Source organism: Neocloeon triangulifer, unplaced genomic scaffold (assembly GCF_031216515.1).
Source record: "Neocloeon triangulifer isolate White Clay Creek 2 clone unplaced genomic scaffold, ASM3121651v1 ptg000002l, whole genome shotgun sequence".
NCBI lineage: Eukaryota > Metazoa > Arthropoda > Insecta > Ephemeroptera > Baetidae > Neocloeon > Neocloeon triangulifer.
In genome coordinates, this window is record NW_026775545.1 from 6,976,896 (window position 1) to 6,998,048 (window position 21,153).

A 21,153-nucleotide genomic window follows, 5' to 3' on the forward strand; every position below is an offset into this window, starting at 1 on the left:
AGGGGCTCTTCCTTAATGAACGGCAGACAGCAGTTCTTGTTATTTTGCAAAATTATTGTCTTCTTAACATAATTGCATGCAAGCAAGCCCTTTTTCTTACAAACATGATTGCCAAAAGATATATTTCCATTCAATTTCAAACTGTCATACTTAATGTTTTTTACAATAAGATTTTCTTATTTCATCCAGGGATATCTAAATTAATTTAAAAAAAAAAATATGAAACACCTTTCCAAGTCTGATTGCAAGACAACTTTCACGCGCAGGCTTCTTTTCTCCAAATTCAATTTAATAGAATAATTCTTGAATATTGACCGAGATGAACAAAATAATATAATAAATGTTTATCACTGCCCAAGTGTAGATCAGTATTAGTTGACTCGAGGTGGATTTTCTCATAGTTGCAAGATTAATGCTTCATTCGACTAAGTGCTTGCTAATGCTTTGCTCTCTGCCGCTTCGTCTTAAAACTAACCTGCGCTGTTTTACTTTATCGCTGGAAAAGAAATTGCAGCGCGGGGATCTGCAGAAATTGCGGCGAACTTTGCCGGAGAACAAGTGGGGATAGGCGGGGGCAATAATAAAACGCGTTAGCTTTGAACAACAGAACAGTAGTTTTTCTTGGTATAACGTCGACATAAAGGTATTACACTTTTCAAGCATTCTTTCTCAACCCTTGGTATTTTTTTTTTTTGTTCTCTTCAGCGTCGTTACTGCGCTCGGTCGGTCGGTCGATCTTCTTCTTTTTCCTCGTCAGAGATGGACACCAGGTTTATAAAAAAGTTATGGAAAGGAGAGTGGGGTGGTAGGAGGGCCAACAGTTAAAAACTACAGAGATATTATTCCCCTTTCTTTTTTATACACGACAGCGTAATTTTTTCTCGTTTGTCCTCATCGAAAAGTGGGATTTGGTTTTTTTTATACAAGTGGCACAAATTTGCTTTCCAAAGTTTCACCCGGTGGCGGAAGGAAATCTCGCCTCCACGCTTTGTGAATTCATATTGTTGAAGTTGAAAGGAACGGAGAACTTATTCTTGCTTCTTGTCACTCTGTATGATTTTTTTTTATTTGTCCGTAAAGTTCGATCAGCACCCACACACCTTCAGGTTAGTTTAACAGGTACAAAATAATTGTCTGATTTGCAATTTTATGTGGCACACCAAAATGGGGATAGCTGGAGAGTTTGACTTGAGCAATAAAATGACAAAATATTTTCAAATTTTCTGGCGATAACATATTCTTAATTTAAGCAATAATTGCTTTAACATGAAGTTTCTTTTGAATTTGATGTACTGACAATCCCTCCATTTGGTGGCCAAAATTTCTAAGTGGCGACAACTAAATTTCCAAGAATGTGAAGTTTCACTTAACCCATTTTCTCTGTGGAAAACGAATTTTCTCCCCAACATTGATTGACTAGTGTTTTTTTTATTTGCACAACTGTCACAGTATTTTGATCACGCACATGAATCACTCACGCACATATTCCTGCCTAAAATCATTCGCACAAATTCATATAATTTACCTCAATAATTTTATACATAAATCTTCTCGCACACACAGATAGTCTTGAGATGAAGTTTTTAGTTTACATGAATAATTCCAGTTTTTTTTTTCATATAATTTCCGTAGCCATATAACAAAACACTGCGTTTTTAAATGGCACATGTCTTTCTTTTGAAATGAAGCCCCTCCGTCGCCAGGGCAAGAATTTCAATTTATTTCACTCCCTTTCATTCCCCCGTCACTTCCTTTTGGTAGAAACAATCAAGTCTTCTTATTTGGTAAAAAATAGAATCGCGGTGGGGCGATTGGCATTGTCCTCATGTCCTTGGCTATCACTCTCGGTTGTTGATTACCTGTTGGTCAACGAGAGCCGCCGTCGACCTGCGATGCTCAGCAAAAGCGACTCGGACACGAGCGAGTGCACCAGGCACACCACCATCAGCACAACCACGTTCACCGAGCTGTTAGACAGTCCCGCCGAGCCCGTCTGCATTGCGGCTGGCCGCTCTCCTGAGAATTAAAATAAAAAATATGAATTATTACATAATCAACGTTTTGCTCAATTATGAATAAATTATTTACTATTTGTATCAAAATTGTATGCTCTTTATATTATGCCTTTTCATATTTTAGAAATTGAAAAAAAAAATTATTAACCCTCCTTTTCAGAATCTTTAAATTAGATAATAAGAGAAGTATTTTTTTAGTACTACATAACCTTTTTACAAATCATGTGCTCTTGAGAAGCAAACATATAAGTGAAAATTGTTTTAAATTATTTTTATAAATAAATTGCCATTATAAAAATAAATACTAAAAATGCACGTCTAAATATTGACTTAAAAAAATGAAATATCCAATAAGGCATCAAACATTTTAACAAATATAGTGATAGTGTAATATTTTTATAATTCAAAAGTTGTGAACGCACAAAATAAATTTGCACTCTTCAATGTGGAAACTGCAAGTCGCGGGCGGATTGCGCCACCCCAAAACTCTAGTGTTTAGTCCGAAATTAATTCCACGGTCGAGTTGGGATGGAGGAACGCTCGGTTAAATAACAAAGGCGCGGTGGAATCACGTTGTGCTGTATTGTGTGTGCATGTGTTTTTATCAGAGGGAAAGAAGCGCGGATGCCACAAACACGCGCGAACAAAACGCCGCCACCGCCCCGGCCGGTCCAATCTGCATTTTCATAAAGGCTTGGCAAATAGGGTGACTATTTTCGATCGCTTTTATCAACCGCCATCAGCCCCATTTGCATCAGAAAAGAGACGCCTAATATCGACCAGCTACTGAAATTTAGACTCCAAAACCTCAAGCTGAATGAAAGTCAGAAATTGATTTTTATCTCATAAAAATAATGAAAAATTTATTTTGAAGCAATTTCTTGCAATTTTTTTTTTTACATCTTGAAAGCTGCAAAAATTTTCTTTAATCAATTTTAATGTCCTAAATTATTAAAAGTGAAATGGTAAAAATATGGTGTACATATAAGCAATAAGTTCTATGTAAACCATTTTACTGTAAAATCGTCTGGTAGGCCTAACAATAAGATTAATTTCACAACATTTTATGAATGATGCACATTTTTTACTGTTGAGAAAACAAATCTGCTAAATTTCAATTCAACAAATAATATGAACACTCCATTAATTGCAAGTTTCATTTCACCACAAATAACGTTGATAGTTATAGATATAGAAACTGGTTATAAATCGTCTTTTTATGGTAATTTCAATGAGAATACTAAAGATGAAATTAATTAATTATTTTTTGTAGAGATGAAACTCGGCAATGCTTGATGAGTTCTATGATTTTTTGCATTTTTTTGCTGATGTTTAGTTATGAAAGGGAACCAATGAAAAGTTTGGCTTAAAATAATTGGGCAATAGCGGAGTTCAAATTGAGCTAAATAAAATTTCTTAATAAAATAATTATTTTCAAGGAGTTTAAAAAATTGATCATCATTCGTTTAATTTTTGCTCTTTAAATACTACGCAGAACTAAAAAATAATATCCAGGTAAAATTATTAATATATTTTATCAGAATTAAAAACTATAAATAGCAACTTTTTGTATTAATTTATTGGCGTGATTGAGCGAAAAACATTTTCACGCCACCTTTTTGGTACCACGTACCACCTTCTCGGCCATTAATCAACCAGATGTAAATTCGCACAGCCAATACACTCGCGCCGCCTGGTTAAAATTCGTTTCATTTTTTATTGCCGTTTCACCTGCCGGCTGTAAATAACGCGAGGATGTTGGAAATAAATGGCGGCGCAGGCGAGAGAATGGCAATAATGGCAAAAAAAGACAGAGAGATAGAAAAGGGAATCAACTATTTGCAACGTCAAAAGAATAGAGAACACGAGCAGGGTGTCTTTTGAAAAAGGAGAGAGAGAAAGAAAAAGAGAGACGAGTGGGCAAAAAGGGCTATTTATCACTGTCCTTCCACCGGAGGAATTTATCGCCATTTTTGCACTCAACCGATCGCGAATGTTTGAATTATATGCTGTTTTGCGGTGCGTAATTTGGTTGGTTAGCTTTCGCGTGCACCGCAAACTTTTGTTTGTTTCCGTTGCGCGCGCGAAAGGATTTATTTGGCTCAAAAATTTATGGAATGAAAAATGTGCGGTGATAAATTTCGGCGCAATTTCCCCAGTTATTGATTTGCTCGTATTTCCGCTGTCATTTTGATGGAAAGTTATCACCTCTCCGAATCAATATCCAATAAGTTGAAAGATAACCGCTCCAATTTGCAGCAATTTAAAGGCGCGTCTCTCAAAATTTTGTCAGTCACGCCGTAAATTACGGCGGACGGGGATTTTTACGGTCCTTGCGAGAGGCAGGCAGGGGTAAGTAATTGTTTTTTCCTCACCATTGAGCACGTGAACTCGAACACTGGCAACATCAGCGTTTGACGGACTGCACGAGTACTTTCCGGAGTCTGTCAGCTCGGCGTGTTGGATGAGAAGGTAACTGGTTGTCACGTCGCCTTTTTCGGTGATGACGCTCACTCCGCCTCGCTGCGAGTCGTAGCTGATCACCTAAAAGCACCAGCAAAACACGTGCACATTAACAATCTGCAAAGAGTGTATACCATAAAATGCTAAATGGAGAAAACCATTATCTGCAAGCTTTTAAAATTAAATTATATATCTACCAAAAATTAACACATAGATCATAGATAGGTAAAAATAATAATTTACATTTTGTATGGAAATGAAGATGTTGGGCTTTTCCATGATCATCATTTTGAGTGCAAATTTCTTCAAATAAATTTACATTATAATTGAATTAAATGTGTCTTTTTATTCCTTATTTATTTGCTTAAATTTTTTTAGAATTTTCTCTACAAAAAATTATAATTAAATTGATCCAATTTTACATTTTTTTAATATTATTTTTAAAATACTCTTTAATGTAAAAATGCACAACAACTTTTGATTAAAAATGTTGTAAATTAATATATTTTAAGCAGTTGAAAACCAGAACAGATGATTGAATGGTTGATAAAAATTACTTGCTTCATGGCTGTTATAGGAGTATAATGATGCATTATTATGATTAAAGAAATTATTATGTTGGACCTTTTTTATTCTAATTTTGTGTGCGTGTGTTTTTTCTGTTCTAATTAGTGTATAGTGATGTCTTTGTTTGTGTTGTAAGGAGTAAAGCAGTTTCAGGAATTAATTTTTGAAAGAGCTCTAAAAATTGCGTTATCTATTTATAAAGACACTGATGGTGAAACCTTCACATCAATTAAAATAGTAACTAAAAATTTCAAAATATAATGCTGAAACAAGAGGTCTTACTTGTTTCACACAGACTAACGCATTTAAAATCAAAATGACTTGTTTCACCAATGTACGATTATCGATTATTAAAAATATGATACTGATGAGAACAGAGGTCCCGCTGTGATCTCAACCAAAAATAATTTTTCTTATTCAACTTTAAAGGTTCTCTAAATTTTTAAATTATAACTTAATTTCATTGACAATCAGCCCCTGACCTAACAATAAGTTCACATTTGATGTAACAAGTACATATATAAATTTGGCTCTAATGTATTTTCACCTCGCATCTTTTCTTAATTACTGCTAAGCCTACTTAGTGGCGAATTGACTGAATCGAATTCGGCGGTGACTGATGACGTGTGAGTTTCAATAGTCACCGAACGGAAAGAACAAAAGCAGAGCGAGCGAGCAGCCGCGGATAAATCAATCAAATTGTCAGCCGCAACTTTGATGCGCGATTCGATTAACACACACACGATGCTGTGCCGCTGTGCGCGCCCGTCTAACTAAGCAATCTACTTTTCCAATCGAAAATAGTGCTGACGCCGGCCGGGCAGCAACACGTTTTACACTGCGGCCGGGATGTGCAAACAAAAGAGCCCCGGCAATCCATTACACATAGGTACACGGAAAGCGGGCGGGCGGGCGGGCGGCTGTGATATGGGATCTATTCACAGAGAGAACGGGTTAGATTTGGTGTGTGTGGGCATCCGAGAGCACCTCCAGTAGTACATCATAATTATCAGAGCCTGCGCGAGTCCTGCTTGTAAACAAGGGTAATTAATTAAGCCGCCGGGCGAGTGGGCGGTCGCTTGTTCCACCCAGGACCCTCTGCTTAATTGGTCCTTTGCCTGCCCTGCGTGTAATCTTGGCGTTTGATCGTTAAAAGTTCAGCAGGTGCCCCCTGTTCTCCTGCCTGCCAAATTAACAAGCAAAAATTCAGAAGGTGCTCTAATTATTCGGCGAATTATGAAAACTTTCCCTACAGGATTGAAACGCTCAATGAGGAAAAAGAAAAAAGTTTGCAAATTAAATTATAAATTAGGTTTTTACAGCAAATAATGCTTTTATTCATTGGGAAAATCTCATGTTGGTTAATAATTTTTCACCAAATGATTGATAATTGTGTGCGACTTTTACTTTTTTTTTGAGAAGTCAACGTCAGCAAATCTCTGAAAGCTCGCCTTTCCAATTATTTTTGGCGCAACCGAAGATTTTAATGAGGTCGCGCACGCACTAATAAGTAGAGTCGCCGAAAGAGGACGAATATAGCAGGCTGTTCTTACTTCTTGTTTATAATATTTTGTTATTTTTTATGCGTCTCTGCTTTCCAAGAAAAAAAGAGCTTGCTTTTGGTAAAAAGGATCATGTCAGTCGCCCTCTAATGAAGCGGCTCAAGTACATAAATGTATTTAAGGAAGAAAAGTGACTTCGCTGAGAATTTGATTTTGAAGGAATATCCTCAAATTGCTGTTTCAGAAGCACAATAAGTTAACACAATGATTACACCAAAACGTGCAGCTCAATCATAATGAAATAGAATCAATTTATTATTGATAAAAATATGCACATAATAGATAATATAATATTAAATTTGTTTGGAATATTACAATTAAGTTTGTTGTATTTCTGTTCTATTAATGTTTATTTTTAACAATTTATTTAAATTTAATAATAGATAATTATTTTTTTGTTTCTTAAAACATCAAATTTTTGTTAAATTTAGGAAATAATATAGAAAAAATTAAAAATTAGACAAGTTATAAGTTAATGGTAAGCTCAAATATAAATTAATATGTCATAAATTTACACTCTGTTACAATAAAAATTGATGAAAATGTAATTTTTGATTGCTGATAGGACCTACATAATTAAAAATTTTTGAACCCTATTTATCACACATTTTCCAAAGAAAAATTATATAATCAATAAAGTGGTCATTAATACTCCAAAGCCAGCCGAACAAAGTTTTTATGCCAAAAATCTGTGTAGCGTACTCGTCTGAAATTGCCACTTATTCAGCACAGAATCACAAGACGAAGTTAATGTAAAAAATAAACCTTTTAACACAATGACACTTGAATAAATAATCTTTAGCACCCTTTTCATATATAAAGCACCAGCACAATGGTCCAATAGATTTCCTTTAAAACTTCCTTTCCAACGTTTGGTGGTTGTGACGCGTTCTTTTGACGAGACCAGCCTTTTTGCACAGGAGCCTGGCAAATATTTGTCCCTGCGCCGGAGAAAATGGAGCGCGGATAGACAGGTGCATTGTGGCGTCGCACTTAGAGGGTCCTGCCAAAATTTGGCCGGTTTTATTCGCCGAGCCACCAAATAATATCACTCACAAAAGCGCCTGTCAATGGAGAGAAAAGCAGTCGATTGTCAAAATCTCTTTTCGCCTGGCTGTCCCCTGCACACACTTTTCTATCCGTTTGCGGTGGTCCGGTCCGCTGCCGGGTTAAATTTATAAGAAGGGAAGGAGAATAAAGAGGAGGCGACTTTTATTTGCCTCCAAGTCCTTCCTTTTTTCTTTGTCGGCCGCAAAAAGGGCCAAACAATTTCCGCAGCGTGTGGCCCAGTGTTAGTGTAGCAGAGTTATTTACCCTGGCGTCGTAAAAAAACCAGACTGAAAAAAGTCAAAGTCATTTATTTTCATATTCATGGCGCCGTGATGAAATTATATTCATAAATCCAAAGCGGAGATGCAGCGCACACCGAATTTCGCTCTCTCGCCTCGGGTCGCCTGGCAACATAAAGGACTCTCGCTCGCTCCACCACCGGCAGGAAAATGCGTGTGTTCACCATTTGCAAAATTAAAAGCCCTCGGGTGCTCTACGATTTCGTGTGTCCGCATCGACACAAAAGTTTGTCGTGTCAAATGGAATTAATTGAGTAATCTGCTTCAGCTGTTGCTCACAATGCCTGCAAGGGCTACAAATGCTGCGACACACACAAGGAAACAAACTGGTATTTATTCAGGTGATTTTTGTTTTGTTGCAATCATCCTTTTTAATTCAATAAACGTTTAAAAAGCAGCATTTAAAATACTTTTAAGAACTAAGATTTAAAACATTGTGTCACGGGAGAAGATAATTTTTTATTTGAAAAAAAAAAAATTATTCTTCAGGTTGCTAATTTGCAAAAAAAGAGTCCTTTGGGTTTATTGTTCTTGAAAACAAAGTGAAAATAGCAATGCGAAGCTGCTGATTTATTCCATTGCTACATAAATTTCTGCATTCTTATTTTTACAAACTGATTACAATAATCCTTTTAATTTTTAATAGATTCTCCTTTCACTTTTTTTTTAATTTGCACCTAAATCCAATATTTTTTAGTAACCGCAAACCAAAGGTAGCGTTTTGGTGACACTTTTCCTTTATTTATTTCTTTTGCAACAAATTTAAATCCTGTTTTTAAATTTGCACAAAAATTTTGCTTTTAGTGGTGCAGTCGCAGTCTTCTCCAACAAAGAAACAATTATTTTTTTTAGCAATTATTTCTTAATCGATAAAACAATATACTTAATTGATGTAAAAAATTAAATAGAGTGAATTAAAAGTTATTACAAAACGAAAAGAAATTTCCTTTAACATATGTGATATTTAACATTTTTGCTGATTACTTGTATACAAAGAATTTTAAGAGTTTGTATAATATTTGAAAGATTTTAAACAAAAGAAAAAACTATAATTGTCTCCCCTCAAAAGTCTGTCAAAAATTTGAGCTCCAAGATGTGGGTATTACAATCGACCTAACCAGATATAAACTTAAACGCTTGATGGATCATCAATGATACAAAAGAATATAATTTAATAATTTTTTAATAATATTACTAATTTCACTAAAATTAAAATATTTAATGAGGTAAATTTGCTGGAAAATTAATCGCTGGTATATATCGGCATCTTCTTATTTAAATTAATTAAGTGACACAGGCACTTCACAAAGAGGATTTTTTCCCTCTTAACCCAACTCCACTTACATCGGAAGGAAATTAGGCACGCTGGTTGACAAAGCAGATTTTTTTGCGACAAGCGTCGCCCGGTCTTGTCGATCGCATCAAGAAAGAAAAAGCCACGGGGCAGAAAATTAGCCGGCAGAGGCTCGCATGCGGAAAATGGAAATGAAGCCGCGCTCGATCGGAGCCTGAAAAGACGACGTGATGCAAATTAATTGCTTCGTCATTCAAACGCGACGGGGCGTGCGACACACAAAAAAGAGAAACAAAATCGGTCGCGCGTCGAACAAACGGGGTGAGCTGGAAGGAAGGCGAGGCAAATATTTACAATGGAATAATAACGACGAGGCGCTAAGAGGTTCAATTAAACACAACGACGAGGCTGTTCGCCGAAACAATAACAATTACCATGCAGCTCTGGCGGCGGCGGCGGCGGAGTCTCATCCGTGCGCGCAGGCAATTTGCCTTTCCACTCGCTCAAGTCTTGCATCCGCCTCCCCCAATTAAATATAATTCAACGGCAATTAAATTAACGTCTTTGCGCGACGCGAACAAACATTTTAATCTCCAAAATTGGACTGGCGCGAGCGTCTCGGCAGCTCTGCAAAGACGAGATTGGTGTTGCCGGCCAGAATTTCAATTTGCCAGTCAATTTCCAGTAAGGTTCCGACACTAAAATAATGCTTAGTGTGCCTGCAGGGCTAATTGCAAGACGGATTTATTTTCATTTCACGGGCTTCGCTTCTAAAGTTTTACAACAAACTTCTAAGAGTTTTCTTCTGGAGAGATCAGCTTATGAATTTCTGAAGTCTCTTTGAACGTGGAAGATAAATTTTATTCACGGCGTCGTGTCCATGAGAAATGGATAAAAATAACTGTGTTCTTTAAATCTTTTAAAGTCAATTTTTACGTTTTTTTTTATTATTATTTTCTTTTCAAAAGAGATTTTTTGAATTATAATAATATAATTTGTTGTTTTTTTCTTTCTTCCCTAACAATGCTGCAAAACTAAAAAAGAAATATGTTAATTTAAAAATTTACTTGTAAAACAGTTATTTGGAGGAAAAAATCTAATATTGCCATTACATAGTTTTGCCTTCTGCTAAATATAATACGAAAAATGTTCAACAAAAGTGAAAGGAAAATAAGGATTTCTTGTCCTGGTTTACAAATATCGTTTATAATCCCAAAATAAATGACCATTTGTATTTTTTATTACAAAACAAATCACAATGTAATTAAGAAACTATAAAACTGATTTTTATACTGATACAAATGTCCCGCAACAGTTTAAAAAATAACCACCCGAAAAAAAGGGAGAACGGAAATAATCACAAAAAGCAATGGTCATAAAATTAAAATCCTGAAAAAAAAAGAATTAAACCGAGCGAACCTTAATTATTCCATTAACCGGCTAGAAATCCAATAGCGTCCCCATTTTCTGAATTATGAATCTATTTGCGTCTATAACATTAGCATTACTTTAGAGCGAATTCATTAAATCAAGTTAATCCTCTTGCATTTTAGGATAAAATTTCTCTTCAGCTAAGAAAGTGTGACAATCTCGGATGCAAACGACTACTGACAAGGACTCGTCGTGGCATCAAGAGGATGAGCCTCGTGTTGCAGCGGCAGGCCTAAGTAAGTGCAGCTGATCTGCTCTTGGCTCTTATCGTCCAGCCCAAATTGGATGTTGTCGGGACATTAGCCTTGCATGAGCCTTGCTATCATCTCGTCATCTCTCTCGGACGGATCGGCGACAACTGGGTCAGCGTTTGTCTGCACGACGTGAGCTCCTCTTATTGCAGAACATACATGTAGCGAGCTGACTGCACTTCGCTCGTAAAGTGGCACTTTGCCGCAAAATGCACACACGCGCAGCACGCAAAAAGCGCAGCTCGCTCGGCGCCGCGCCGCCCCTTTACATAATTGTAGCAGCCGCGTTTAATATTGTTTGCGATGCGCCTTTGTGCACTTCATATATTGCGAAAGAGACCGCCGCCGACAGATAAGGCAGATAGAGTGGCGACGGCGCAATATTACATACGAGATCTTCAAAGCTTTGTTCCCGGCAGCCAGCGATTGCCGGCAAAAGCACAATTTTGCGCTCGCTGCTCTTTTTCTCTCTCCAGTCCGGCAATATACTTATTTTATGCAAGAGTTGATGCGATGTGCACTTAATGGATTGAAAAATCTGATCTATTTTTATCCAGATTTGTGCAATGAAGATATTTTTTTAGTATTATATTCATGGTTGATTGTTATTGAAAATAAATTTATTAAAGAAAACAAGTATCGGCGTAAAATAGAGTCCTGCAACCACCAAGTGGTGTAAATCTGACATTGATATTTTAATTTTGGGGCAGGGTATGTGAAAACAGAGAGAATGAGACATTGGAAAAAATTTCTTTAAAATTTGAGAGTGAACATTGAAAAGAATTTTATATTTTTAAATTAATTTCAAACTGATTCATCCACCACTATTATCAACAATTTCAATTGTTTGGTTTAGAAAATTGTGAATTTATCTAGATTTAATTGTGTATGAAAAAGTATTGCAATGGTATTATCTCGGCTTAAAACATTATTTTCCTTTTGACAATTAAGAAAATCAATATAATGTCTTTTATAACCAAAAATTAAAATCTCAATTTATAAATTAATAATTTTTTGAATCTCTTTTAATAAAAATGAAAAAAAAATTCTTCCTTACCTCATCGTGGTGATACCAAAATATGTAAGCAGGTGGTTCAGGGCTGTATTTGATGATGCAAGTGAGGTTGATTGTGCTGCCTTTGTCCACGTGCAAGTCGGGCGCCCCTAAAATGTGCGCAGTGGGCACTGGAACATAAAAGGGAATGCATTAAAATATACACCTTATTCTGCAGACATTCAAAGAATTAGTAATTTCATTTCCAAAAAGCGTTGAATTCAAATGTGTGCATTAAAATTTCAAAATTCATACAATCTCAAAACCTGGCAGGGAACATAAAAATCACAGTTTGCCGAGTGTCGTAACGGCGCGGCTAACAAGCCGAGAAGAGAGAAATTCTCGCAGGGCGATCAAAGGGAAGGCGGGCGAGTCGTGGAAAAGCAAAATGCCTCGCATTTTCGAGTAGTTCTTAAAACGCTGCTTCCTCTTGTCGTAAAAGTAAAGTGCGCGCGCGAGTGCCGCTGCTGTTCGCGTAATGACACAGAATTCCAGCCAAAGGCAGCACATATTTATTTTGCAAGGGAGTTCATCATAAAGAAGCGAAGCGGCGGCGGCGGCAGAGCAGGCGGATTGGAAAAAAGTTGCGGAATTTTATACAACGAGAGAGATGTACGGGCCCAGTGCCCCACATATTCATGCAAAACACACTCGCACACAAAGGGCAAGAGAAGACTTTGATTCGAGATGAAAATTTTCCGCCTGAAATAAAACTTATTCTTTCCTGCTCTTTCTCTTTTTGCTGCTCTCTCGAACATACATACAAATGCAAACCCGCACAACCCTAACCCAGAAAAGTAGCTACAGATGTGGAAAAGAGGACCTATAACTTTTTTCTTTGACCCAATGTCCGCATCCTTTGGCAGTTAGAAGAGGGACTGTGGGTCGTCGGTTGGGTTCTCTAACTTTCAATCGCCTGTCTATTCTTTCTGGTCATGTCGTGATCATTTTAATTATAGAATAGTATTTTATATTATATTGCATCAATTTGACCTACTGGTATATTACAATTTTAATTTTATTTTTAAAATAATCTGATGATCCATCAGATTTGAAGTGAACAGTGACAATTAATTTTTAAACATTTATGTAGTAAGATGCATTAAAAGCATTTTGTGACTTAATTTATAAAATGAACAATTAAAAATGAAAATATAATGAACGTTAATTAAATTAAATTAAATTAAATAAGACATATTAAAAATGTGAAAAAATATAAAAAGATATAACGGTAAAATTATTATTGTAATAATTTTTTTTATTCAAATTTTTATTTATGTCTCAGCTGTATCTTTGAAGTTACTGTAAGGAATTATTACTTTTAAAATTTAGAAATTTATTTTTTGATCGTACTTTTTGATTTTGAATTAATGCATACAAATTACTTTCAAATCCATAACGGGTGACCAAAGACTTAAGAGACCCTTAAAACTTGGCTCAATTTGTCAATGCGTTAGTATGTCAGAGGATTAGTGAAATGACCATAAACGGCAAGATGGCGAGGGTAAAGCGAATGCTGTTAGGGCAAACCCATTCAGAGCAAGTTTAGCAAAACTAGAGCAATCTGTGAAAGTCCAGAGAGTGACCTTGATCGCGATACATTAAGTTCAGGTCGTCATAGAACGAGGGTCGTTTGTAGGCGTGGGGCGGATTAAGCTGCTGGTGTTGGTGCTCCGAGTCTTTGTAAAATCCATCTGCAACAGACAGCGCACGTGACGGTGTGTTTTGTCAAACACGACACACACACACAAAAAGGCGGCGCGTGTTCAGCCAGCGACGCGGGGCGATGACTTTTTGTTTATTAATTACGCTCCACACAAAGCCTTTGTTACTCGAACAATAATTGTTTTGCAACACATAGAGAGAGAGAGAGAGAGATTACTTATAGGGAGCGACGCGGCGGCAAAATCGAGAGCGATTACCAGCAGCAAAGTTGAGAACATGCAAATCTACTCGCGGAGGAGGAGAAGAAGAAGAAGACAAACTTTGTTGGATGCACATTGACACTGACATGACTTAAATGAGAATAGTTTAAAACGCAAACTTCAAGGAACACACAGAGGAGGAGTTTCGCGCATCCCCTGCTCTCGCTGCACATTGTAATCAATTACCAGATATATCACAGCCTCTGCCGCTCGTAATTCAATAATCGTTTCGCGCACCAGCTAAACAATAAAGCAGAGAGCTCAAATGTAAGTCCTCTCCGCCATTCACTTTATCACTCGCGAGAGGAGTTTATAATTTATGTGTGCAGCTACACAGCGAATGGAGTTTTCCAAGTCCCGATTTTGAGAGTTTGCGAGGGAGTAAAACGGACGAATTGAAGAGGAAAGTTCGCATGCATTTCCTTAATGGATGTGCTATTGGTATGGTGAAATTTTGCAATCAGGTAAACTGAGACATGTCACAGCGGATAATTTATATGTGATCATTATTGTGATTATCTTAAATAATGAAAAAAATCTCTTAGTGAATAACAAAAGCTCTTGAATCTTGAAATGAGTATATATTGCTTTAATTATAATCGCTACTTAAAACCTCATAATAAGTTCTTCAATAATTTTCAGAATATTGAGCTAAAACAATTGTACTATCTGGAAAATATTCTTGGTGGAATTAATAATACATATTAAAAACCCACATGTTGTTATAATTTAATGAATAATTTTATGATAATATATTTCAGTTTTGTTGGTTTCAAAATTTTATTTATGAAATTTTAATTTGATCGTATTTACTTAAAACAAATAAATTTATTTTAATGTCATTAAATTAAAAAATTAAATTTTTGTTTTATTAAATAATTAAAATGTCTTTAATAGTAAATTTTAGTTTATTTTGTAAATTTTAAATTACAAAATATTTTTGTTAACATATTTCTCTATTCTCAATTATCATGGAGATGCTTTGTTTAAATGTGGGTTAATCTGCTGTTCATTTGGCGAAGGCGATTAATGGTACGGAGAGGCCGAGATAAGCAGCTTAAATTTGTAACCGCTCGACTTTGTTAATTATCCATGTAGGGCCATTATCCTGGTCTGTTTAAGAGACTGAGCCGCCACATCTCTGGCTCCAGGCTCCAGCCGAGGGCGAGGAACGTGAGGGGGTGGGCGAATCATGCATCTGACGTGCATTATGCTCTCTCTCTCTCTGCTGCGAGGGTCGTGTCGTGTAAATGAGTTTTCCGCCCTATCGGATTGGCCGGCAAGGCTGGGGCAGGCGAGACGATCTGGCGAAACGAGCCCTTCCAAAATAATTATCCGGCACTTTAATTTCTTGCTGAATCGCTTTTGATCAGGAAGGGGTTAAGTGTCGGTGATCCATTTAGGTCTTTTTGCTGCTCCCTACGTGTTCCTAACAAAAAGGGGTTGGGCCGAGCAGGAAAAATACAAGCAGCTTTGAAAAATATTTGTTTTCTTTCGAGCTGGAAAAAAGTTTGTGGGAAAAATTATGCATCAAAGAAGTTGTAAGCGGTGCTGTAAAAAAGCTGCAGACCTAGCGATGTGCAAATTATTAAAATTCCAGGCTTCACTCGCTCGCTGCACAAGCAGGTTGATTTTTGCACCACTCTTGAAGTTCAAAGAAAAAGTGCAGAGTTTAGACAGAGGTTTGTTAAAAATTCAACAGGCGCCTGACACAAGCTCATCTCGTTGGCCCTCAACACTGCATCAAATTACAAATTTCACTCACTGTGCGCTTTCCTTTGAAATCCGACACCCTCAAAAGTGAGGAAGTGCTCTTACTTTATTTGAAATAATTATACGAAAGGAAAAAAATCAAATTTAATTTAAAATTTCCATGGAACACACTTCAAATAGAAAATATAAAATTTAAATATTTAATTTAATTATATTTTACATAATTTGTTATTTCAAAAAGACTTAATATCTTTTGCTACTAATTTTTGAGAATTTAATTTAAAACTTTAGGCCTCTTATAATATTATTTTTAACAATAATTGTTCTAGAAAAAGTTTCTGAACGTAATTTTTAAAAAAAAGGAATCAATTAGAAAAATACAATGAAATGTAACTAACTGCAAAAACAATATTGCACTCACCGACGACGTTGAGAGTGACGAAATAGCTACGGTGGGGCTGTGTGCTGATTTGACACTCGTAGTCACCAGCATCCCTCTTCTGGGCCCACTTGATCTGCAGTGTCCACTCGTCGTTCTCACGGTGATGGATGGCCTGGAAGCGTTGGTCGCTCGTGTACGTGTAGCCGGCCACGGTCAGAATGTGAATGTCTCTGTGCCTGATCCACGACACCTGCAACAAATCACCAGAATCTCGTTAAGAAGGGAAAAAATAGCCATTTCGTCAGAGAATTTTCAGCTTCGAAATGTCAAGCGAAATACGAACTCGGCAGTTTGGGATGTTTGAGGTTTCGGGAAACAAAGGGTCTCGAATGTTAATTGGGAGTGGCCGAAAACATGAGGGCTTCATCGAATTGAAGTGGTTTCAGCGCCCGGCCGCCGCCGCCGCCTCAAAGGCCCTAGCAACATTTATACAAATTATAAGGAGAGGGCCTTTAAAAGGACGCACGCAGCACTCTGGTGTAATTGAAACAGAGAGAGGTACACTTTCTCTCTCGGCAGAGCTCGGCCCTCTAATTATCCCCGAGCAGTCTCGGCAGTCAGTCAGCGGTCGAGTGCGCGCACCACTTGTGATAATGAAATAAGATGTTTATGCGGCTATCTGCTCTGCAGGGATAACCGGGACCCACGCACACACTCTGTTTGCCCATGAGCTCCACTGATTGCGAGAGACATAAATTCGTCACTTTGGGGCTTGCAGCTGCTGAATGAATATTAAATACAGTTCAAGATTGTTTTGAAGAAAACAAAATGAGGAAAAATTAAAGATTTGAGATCCGACGAGCAGCAAACTTAGATAATCTTCAGAGCCCATTTATTTAAAATAATATCTTATTATTTTTGTTTATTTGTGCAAATTGTTACAAAAACATTGTTTATATTTAACTGTTGAAAACCAATTATTTAAAAAGAAAGGAATTGTTGGACAAAACGACATCAACACTAGCAAGAATTTTCCTAAAATTTCCTAGATCAAAAAGACCCGCCGTACTGAGCCTCACATTCAGTTTTAATGTTTGTTTTTATTTTCTATTTTATAGTTCTATGATGTAGCGTCTTGACTTTTCTTTAAATTACACTATTTTTAAGCAGCCTTTTATGGTCAGTTTTGCTATCTATATAAATAAAAAGAAAATGTAAATTACATTATCTTTTTCAAAGTTGTCAACGAATCTACCTTGAGCAAACGAGACTTCTGGCAGACTAAAACTTCACAACTTTTCAACCCATCCCTCTCTCCATTGACGATTCAGAGTTCAAAGTACGTCATTTTTGTGCGATTCATAATGCATGAGTTTTTTTGAAAGCTGCATTTCCGCGTAAATAGGTTTAAAAGTTGTCGAATAACAACGTCGGGGAAAGTGTTCCAGTGTTTCTAGACTCGAAACGGCTGCTATACATAATATACTTAAGTTTAAAAGTCGCCGCAGCAAAAGCCGGTTATAAAATATGGCTGAACTTTGTCGCTGCTACAAGTCATGCGTTGTGAAATTGCGAGCTCTCGAGGCGAAGCAAAGTTGACGTGCACGGGGAATTTTGTGAATATTTCAAAGCACTTGGCGAATGCGTGACGCCGGTGCAAAAAGCGAGCAGCGGCTTTAAAGTGTACATTTGTTGCGGCGACGGCGGAGCAGAGCAACAGTCGCGGTGCGGAAAAAACGGTAAATATTTCTCGGAAATTGCCGAGGAAGTGGAGTGGCTGGCTTATGGTTAGGAGAAGAAATGGGAAAAGAAAGAAACAAATACCCGTCACCATGTGCACCTCCGCAAATTTAGCAAAAGATAAAAAAATACGTTCCCATTTTGTGAGCAGTATTTTAAGGAAATACTTTAAAGCGAGAAATGAGATCAATTTTTTGAAGCAATTTTGCAATATCTTCAGAAATTGGTTATCAAAAACCATAAAACGTTCTTTTTTCGGGTTATTGATAAATTTACATTGATTATCGTTAATTTGTGAATAAAAAAGTGCTTATTTTATGATAAGAAAAAATATTGGATAATATAATAAACAATTTTTTTGGCATTTTATATTATAAAATGCCAAAAAAAATTGTTTTGAGATAAAAGTGTGAACCGAAGGAGTCGCTCATGAGATTGATGAGATCATCTCATTGAGATAAAAACTCAGCTTTTTCCTCTATGAAAAATGTGTTTTTAACAACGGCGAATAAGATCTTTTTGATTTAACAAGTTTCAGCAAAATTCTTGCTTCTAGTGGTACCATATTGATTAAAAAAAATGAACAAAATTGAATGCGACATGTGTAAACAATATTGACACAAAATTATCTACTTTTAAAATAAAAAAAAGATAGAATAAGAGGCTATATGACAGGAAAATGCCAAAGCATTTTCTATCATTGAATAAGAAATTTTCAAAAATGAAAGAACCCAATATTTCAATTGTAATTGGCATCATCTGCTATTAGTTATAAGTTTTTAAACTATCACTATAACTTGGAGATTTTTTCCCTCTAGTATCTTTCATTTATTCGTATTTGGTAATTAATACCATAGTCAATTCGCAAAAATAAAATTTTTTATCTACAGTCAATTTAAAAATAAAATAGTTGCTTTCAGAATATTTAATTAAGTTTTCTCAAAATGCTCAAGATTACCTAGACAATTTTTAATGCTAATAGTAAAAATAATAATTTTTTGTAGTAAAATTAATTATATCTCATCTTTTTAATAATTTTATTATCATCTTTGCAAAAACCTTACTATTGATCTGAGGTTAAAAATGCTTTAGGGATTTTATGAGATTGCGAAAACCAGCACCGTTTTGCGCAATTTTTGCGCCTCCGGCGCTTGTGTGTAACACCGTGCGAGCTCAGAAAGCTGCAACTAACTCTGATGAAAGAAGAACAAATTTGCGTTAGCGAAATGAGTGCCGGCAGAGGAAGCAAGCGAGGGGGCGGCACAATTCTCTTAGGAAGCAGCGCATTTCCTTTCGCAATTAAGGATGAGACGCAACTTTGTGCGCGCAAACAAAGCGAAATTATGTACACAATTAGAGCAAGCAAGACGGGACGAAGATCTTTATTAAGGTTAAACTGCCGCGTCCAAAATTCAGCACCAGGAAATTTTATAGTTTTCGCTTTTGAGAGGAAAAGACTCGATCTTGCATTCGCTCTGCTGCATAATTAAAAACCATTAATTCACATTCGGCAGACGAGTTTGTTTAATTACTATTTGATGAATGCTCCATTAATTGCTGTTCATAATGGACCGTATCTGCTGACATACCGCGATTAAACCCATTCTTTTGTTCTCTCCACACGACATGTTTACACTGAGCGATCAAACATTGTGTGCGTCCGATCGCTATTTGATTATTTAATTTGCTGTCACGTGCAATGCAAGCCTGGGCTTACGTGTTTGCAAACGCAGGACAAAATAATGAGCATTTATGATGATAATAATGTTAATTGCACAAACAGTGCTTTGAATTTGGAATAAAAAAATTTCATACAAAAATAAAAATAAAATAAAAAACACTAAAAGTAACAATTTCAAAAAATAATCTAACCTTGTAAATAAACAATATAAAACCATAAATGCATTCTAAATTGATGTCATTAAAATTTCTCAATTTAAATTATAGGAGGCAATATAAATAAATTACGTTCAATTGAATCAAATTTCGAGCAGTGTTCATGGATTGGCTGCCAAAACAATAGGTGCTGCCGCTGAGTACATAGGGTCTGGCGCTTTCATTGATTCGGCCTTCGTCGAGAGCGGGCTTGGATGTATGTACATGTGCGAGTTGGTGTTGTTGCAGCCAGGAAAAACAACTGTAGCTTCATTATTGAACGGCGCCGAGAGAAACGGGGCGGCTGCTTTTCAGGGGTTATTTTCAATGATCATCAAGCACGGCTGAAAGACCCAGAGGCTCAACCGGCGAGAGAATCAATGAACGGCCAGAGAAGCAGAATTTATTCTTACAGCAGCGGATTTCTGCAGCTATAAATACAATTTTGCCAAGCACCTCTCCATTGATTATCGGGCTTTTTATTAAAGGGAGTCGCGCGTCTGATGAAAAAGCTGCGAGCAGATAGCGTCGGACAGGGGGACGTTAAAAATTATTTCCTCCAACTGCTGATTTTCTTTTCTGCTTCCTTATCTCCGCTTGGGCGAAATTGAATGAGAGGATGGCGCGAGAGGCAACGATGATGAAAAAAAGTCAAGATGATGATGGTGGTTGCGCGAAAAATGGGAAAGAGAGAGGAAAAAAGTCAAGTGCACTTCCAGGTTTTCCTTCTTAATTGGCAGGGAACGCAAAGATGGTGACCCAGTTTCAGTGCACATTAAGTTTTATAAGAAGTTGAATGTATAAGTGAGCATTATTTGATTTAGAAAACCTTCAGTTCCGACTATAGTTGTGAAGTACTATCATAATTTATTAGATTCATATCGCGTTGCTCAGGATGAGTATTATTAATTATTAAATTAATGTCGGCTAATAAAACAAATTATGATTTACTCATTTGTTCATTATTTTCTCTCTCAACTTTTAAATTTAAATCATTGCGTTATTGTTAAAATTCGTTTGAAAATTTAAATTAATTAATTAAAGGAAAATAAATATATTTAAAATCAATTTTATATTAGCTATTATAATATTTTATTATAAAATATTGCTTACAAATAATTATAGCTTATAGCAAACTTATTTTTCCTTGACGACCTGATCAACATCCAAACACACAAGAAAACCACGTGTGGTTCGCAAACTCGCCATTATTCGCTCGCAGGCATATACGCATAATTCGAATTCATGAACCGCTAGGAAATTTACTGCCTTGTCAGCAGGCCATAATAAAAGGGCCCCGCGGCGCAGGCGGGCGCTAAAACTGATTAACCCCATCAATCCGGCAAGTGTGTGTGCGAAAAGGCACCTCCCGTGCAAATTTACGAGCCCCTCAACGATGTGCAGCGTGTGTGATTATAGCAACACCGGTTCGTCTGCTGGCGGCGCTAATTTATTCCATAAATAAGTGTCCGTCGAGCGCAATTTGGAAAAGTCGTCTCGTCTGCACGCTGGCCGGTGGAAAAACAGGGGAT

The 21,153-nt window shown here is 36.6% G+C and overlaps 1 protein-coding gene across 3 annotated transcripts in view; it reads right to left on the reverse strand.

Annotated features, from left to right (window-relative positions):
* Positions 1–607: 607 nt before the first annotated feature.
* LOC132203327 (uncharacterized) overlaps positions 608–21,153 on the reverse strand; it is a 191,775-nt gene continuing 171,229 nt past the window's right edge. For 2 of the 3 annotated variants that reach the window (XM_059631026.1, XM_059631017.1), the window contains 5 exons: positions 16,046–16,256; positions 13,573–13,680; positions 11,990–12,117; positions 4,391–4,559; positions 608–2,016 (listed from right to left, as the gene is read on the reverse strand). In XM_059631026.1, coding sequence (XP_059487009.1) covers positions 1,856–2,016; positions 4,391–4,559; positions 11,990–12,117; positions 13,573–13,680; positions 16,046–16,256 — 777 coding nt within the window. In that variant the 3' untranslated portion in view covers positions 608–1,855. The remainder of the gene's footprint in view (positions 2,017–4,390; positions 4,560–11,989; positions 12,118–13,572; positions 13,681–16,045; positions 16,257–21,153) is intronic. The other variant, XM_059631034.1, reaches the window with a different exon arrangement.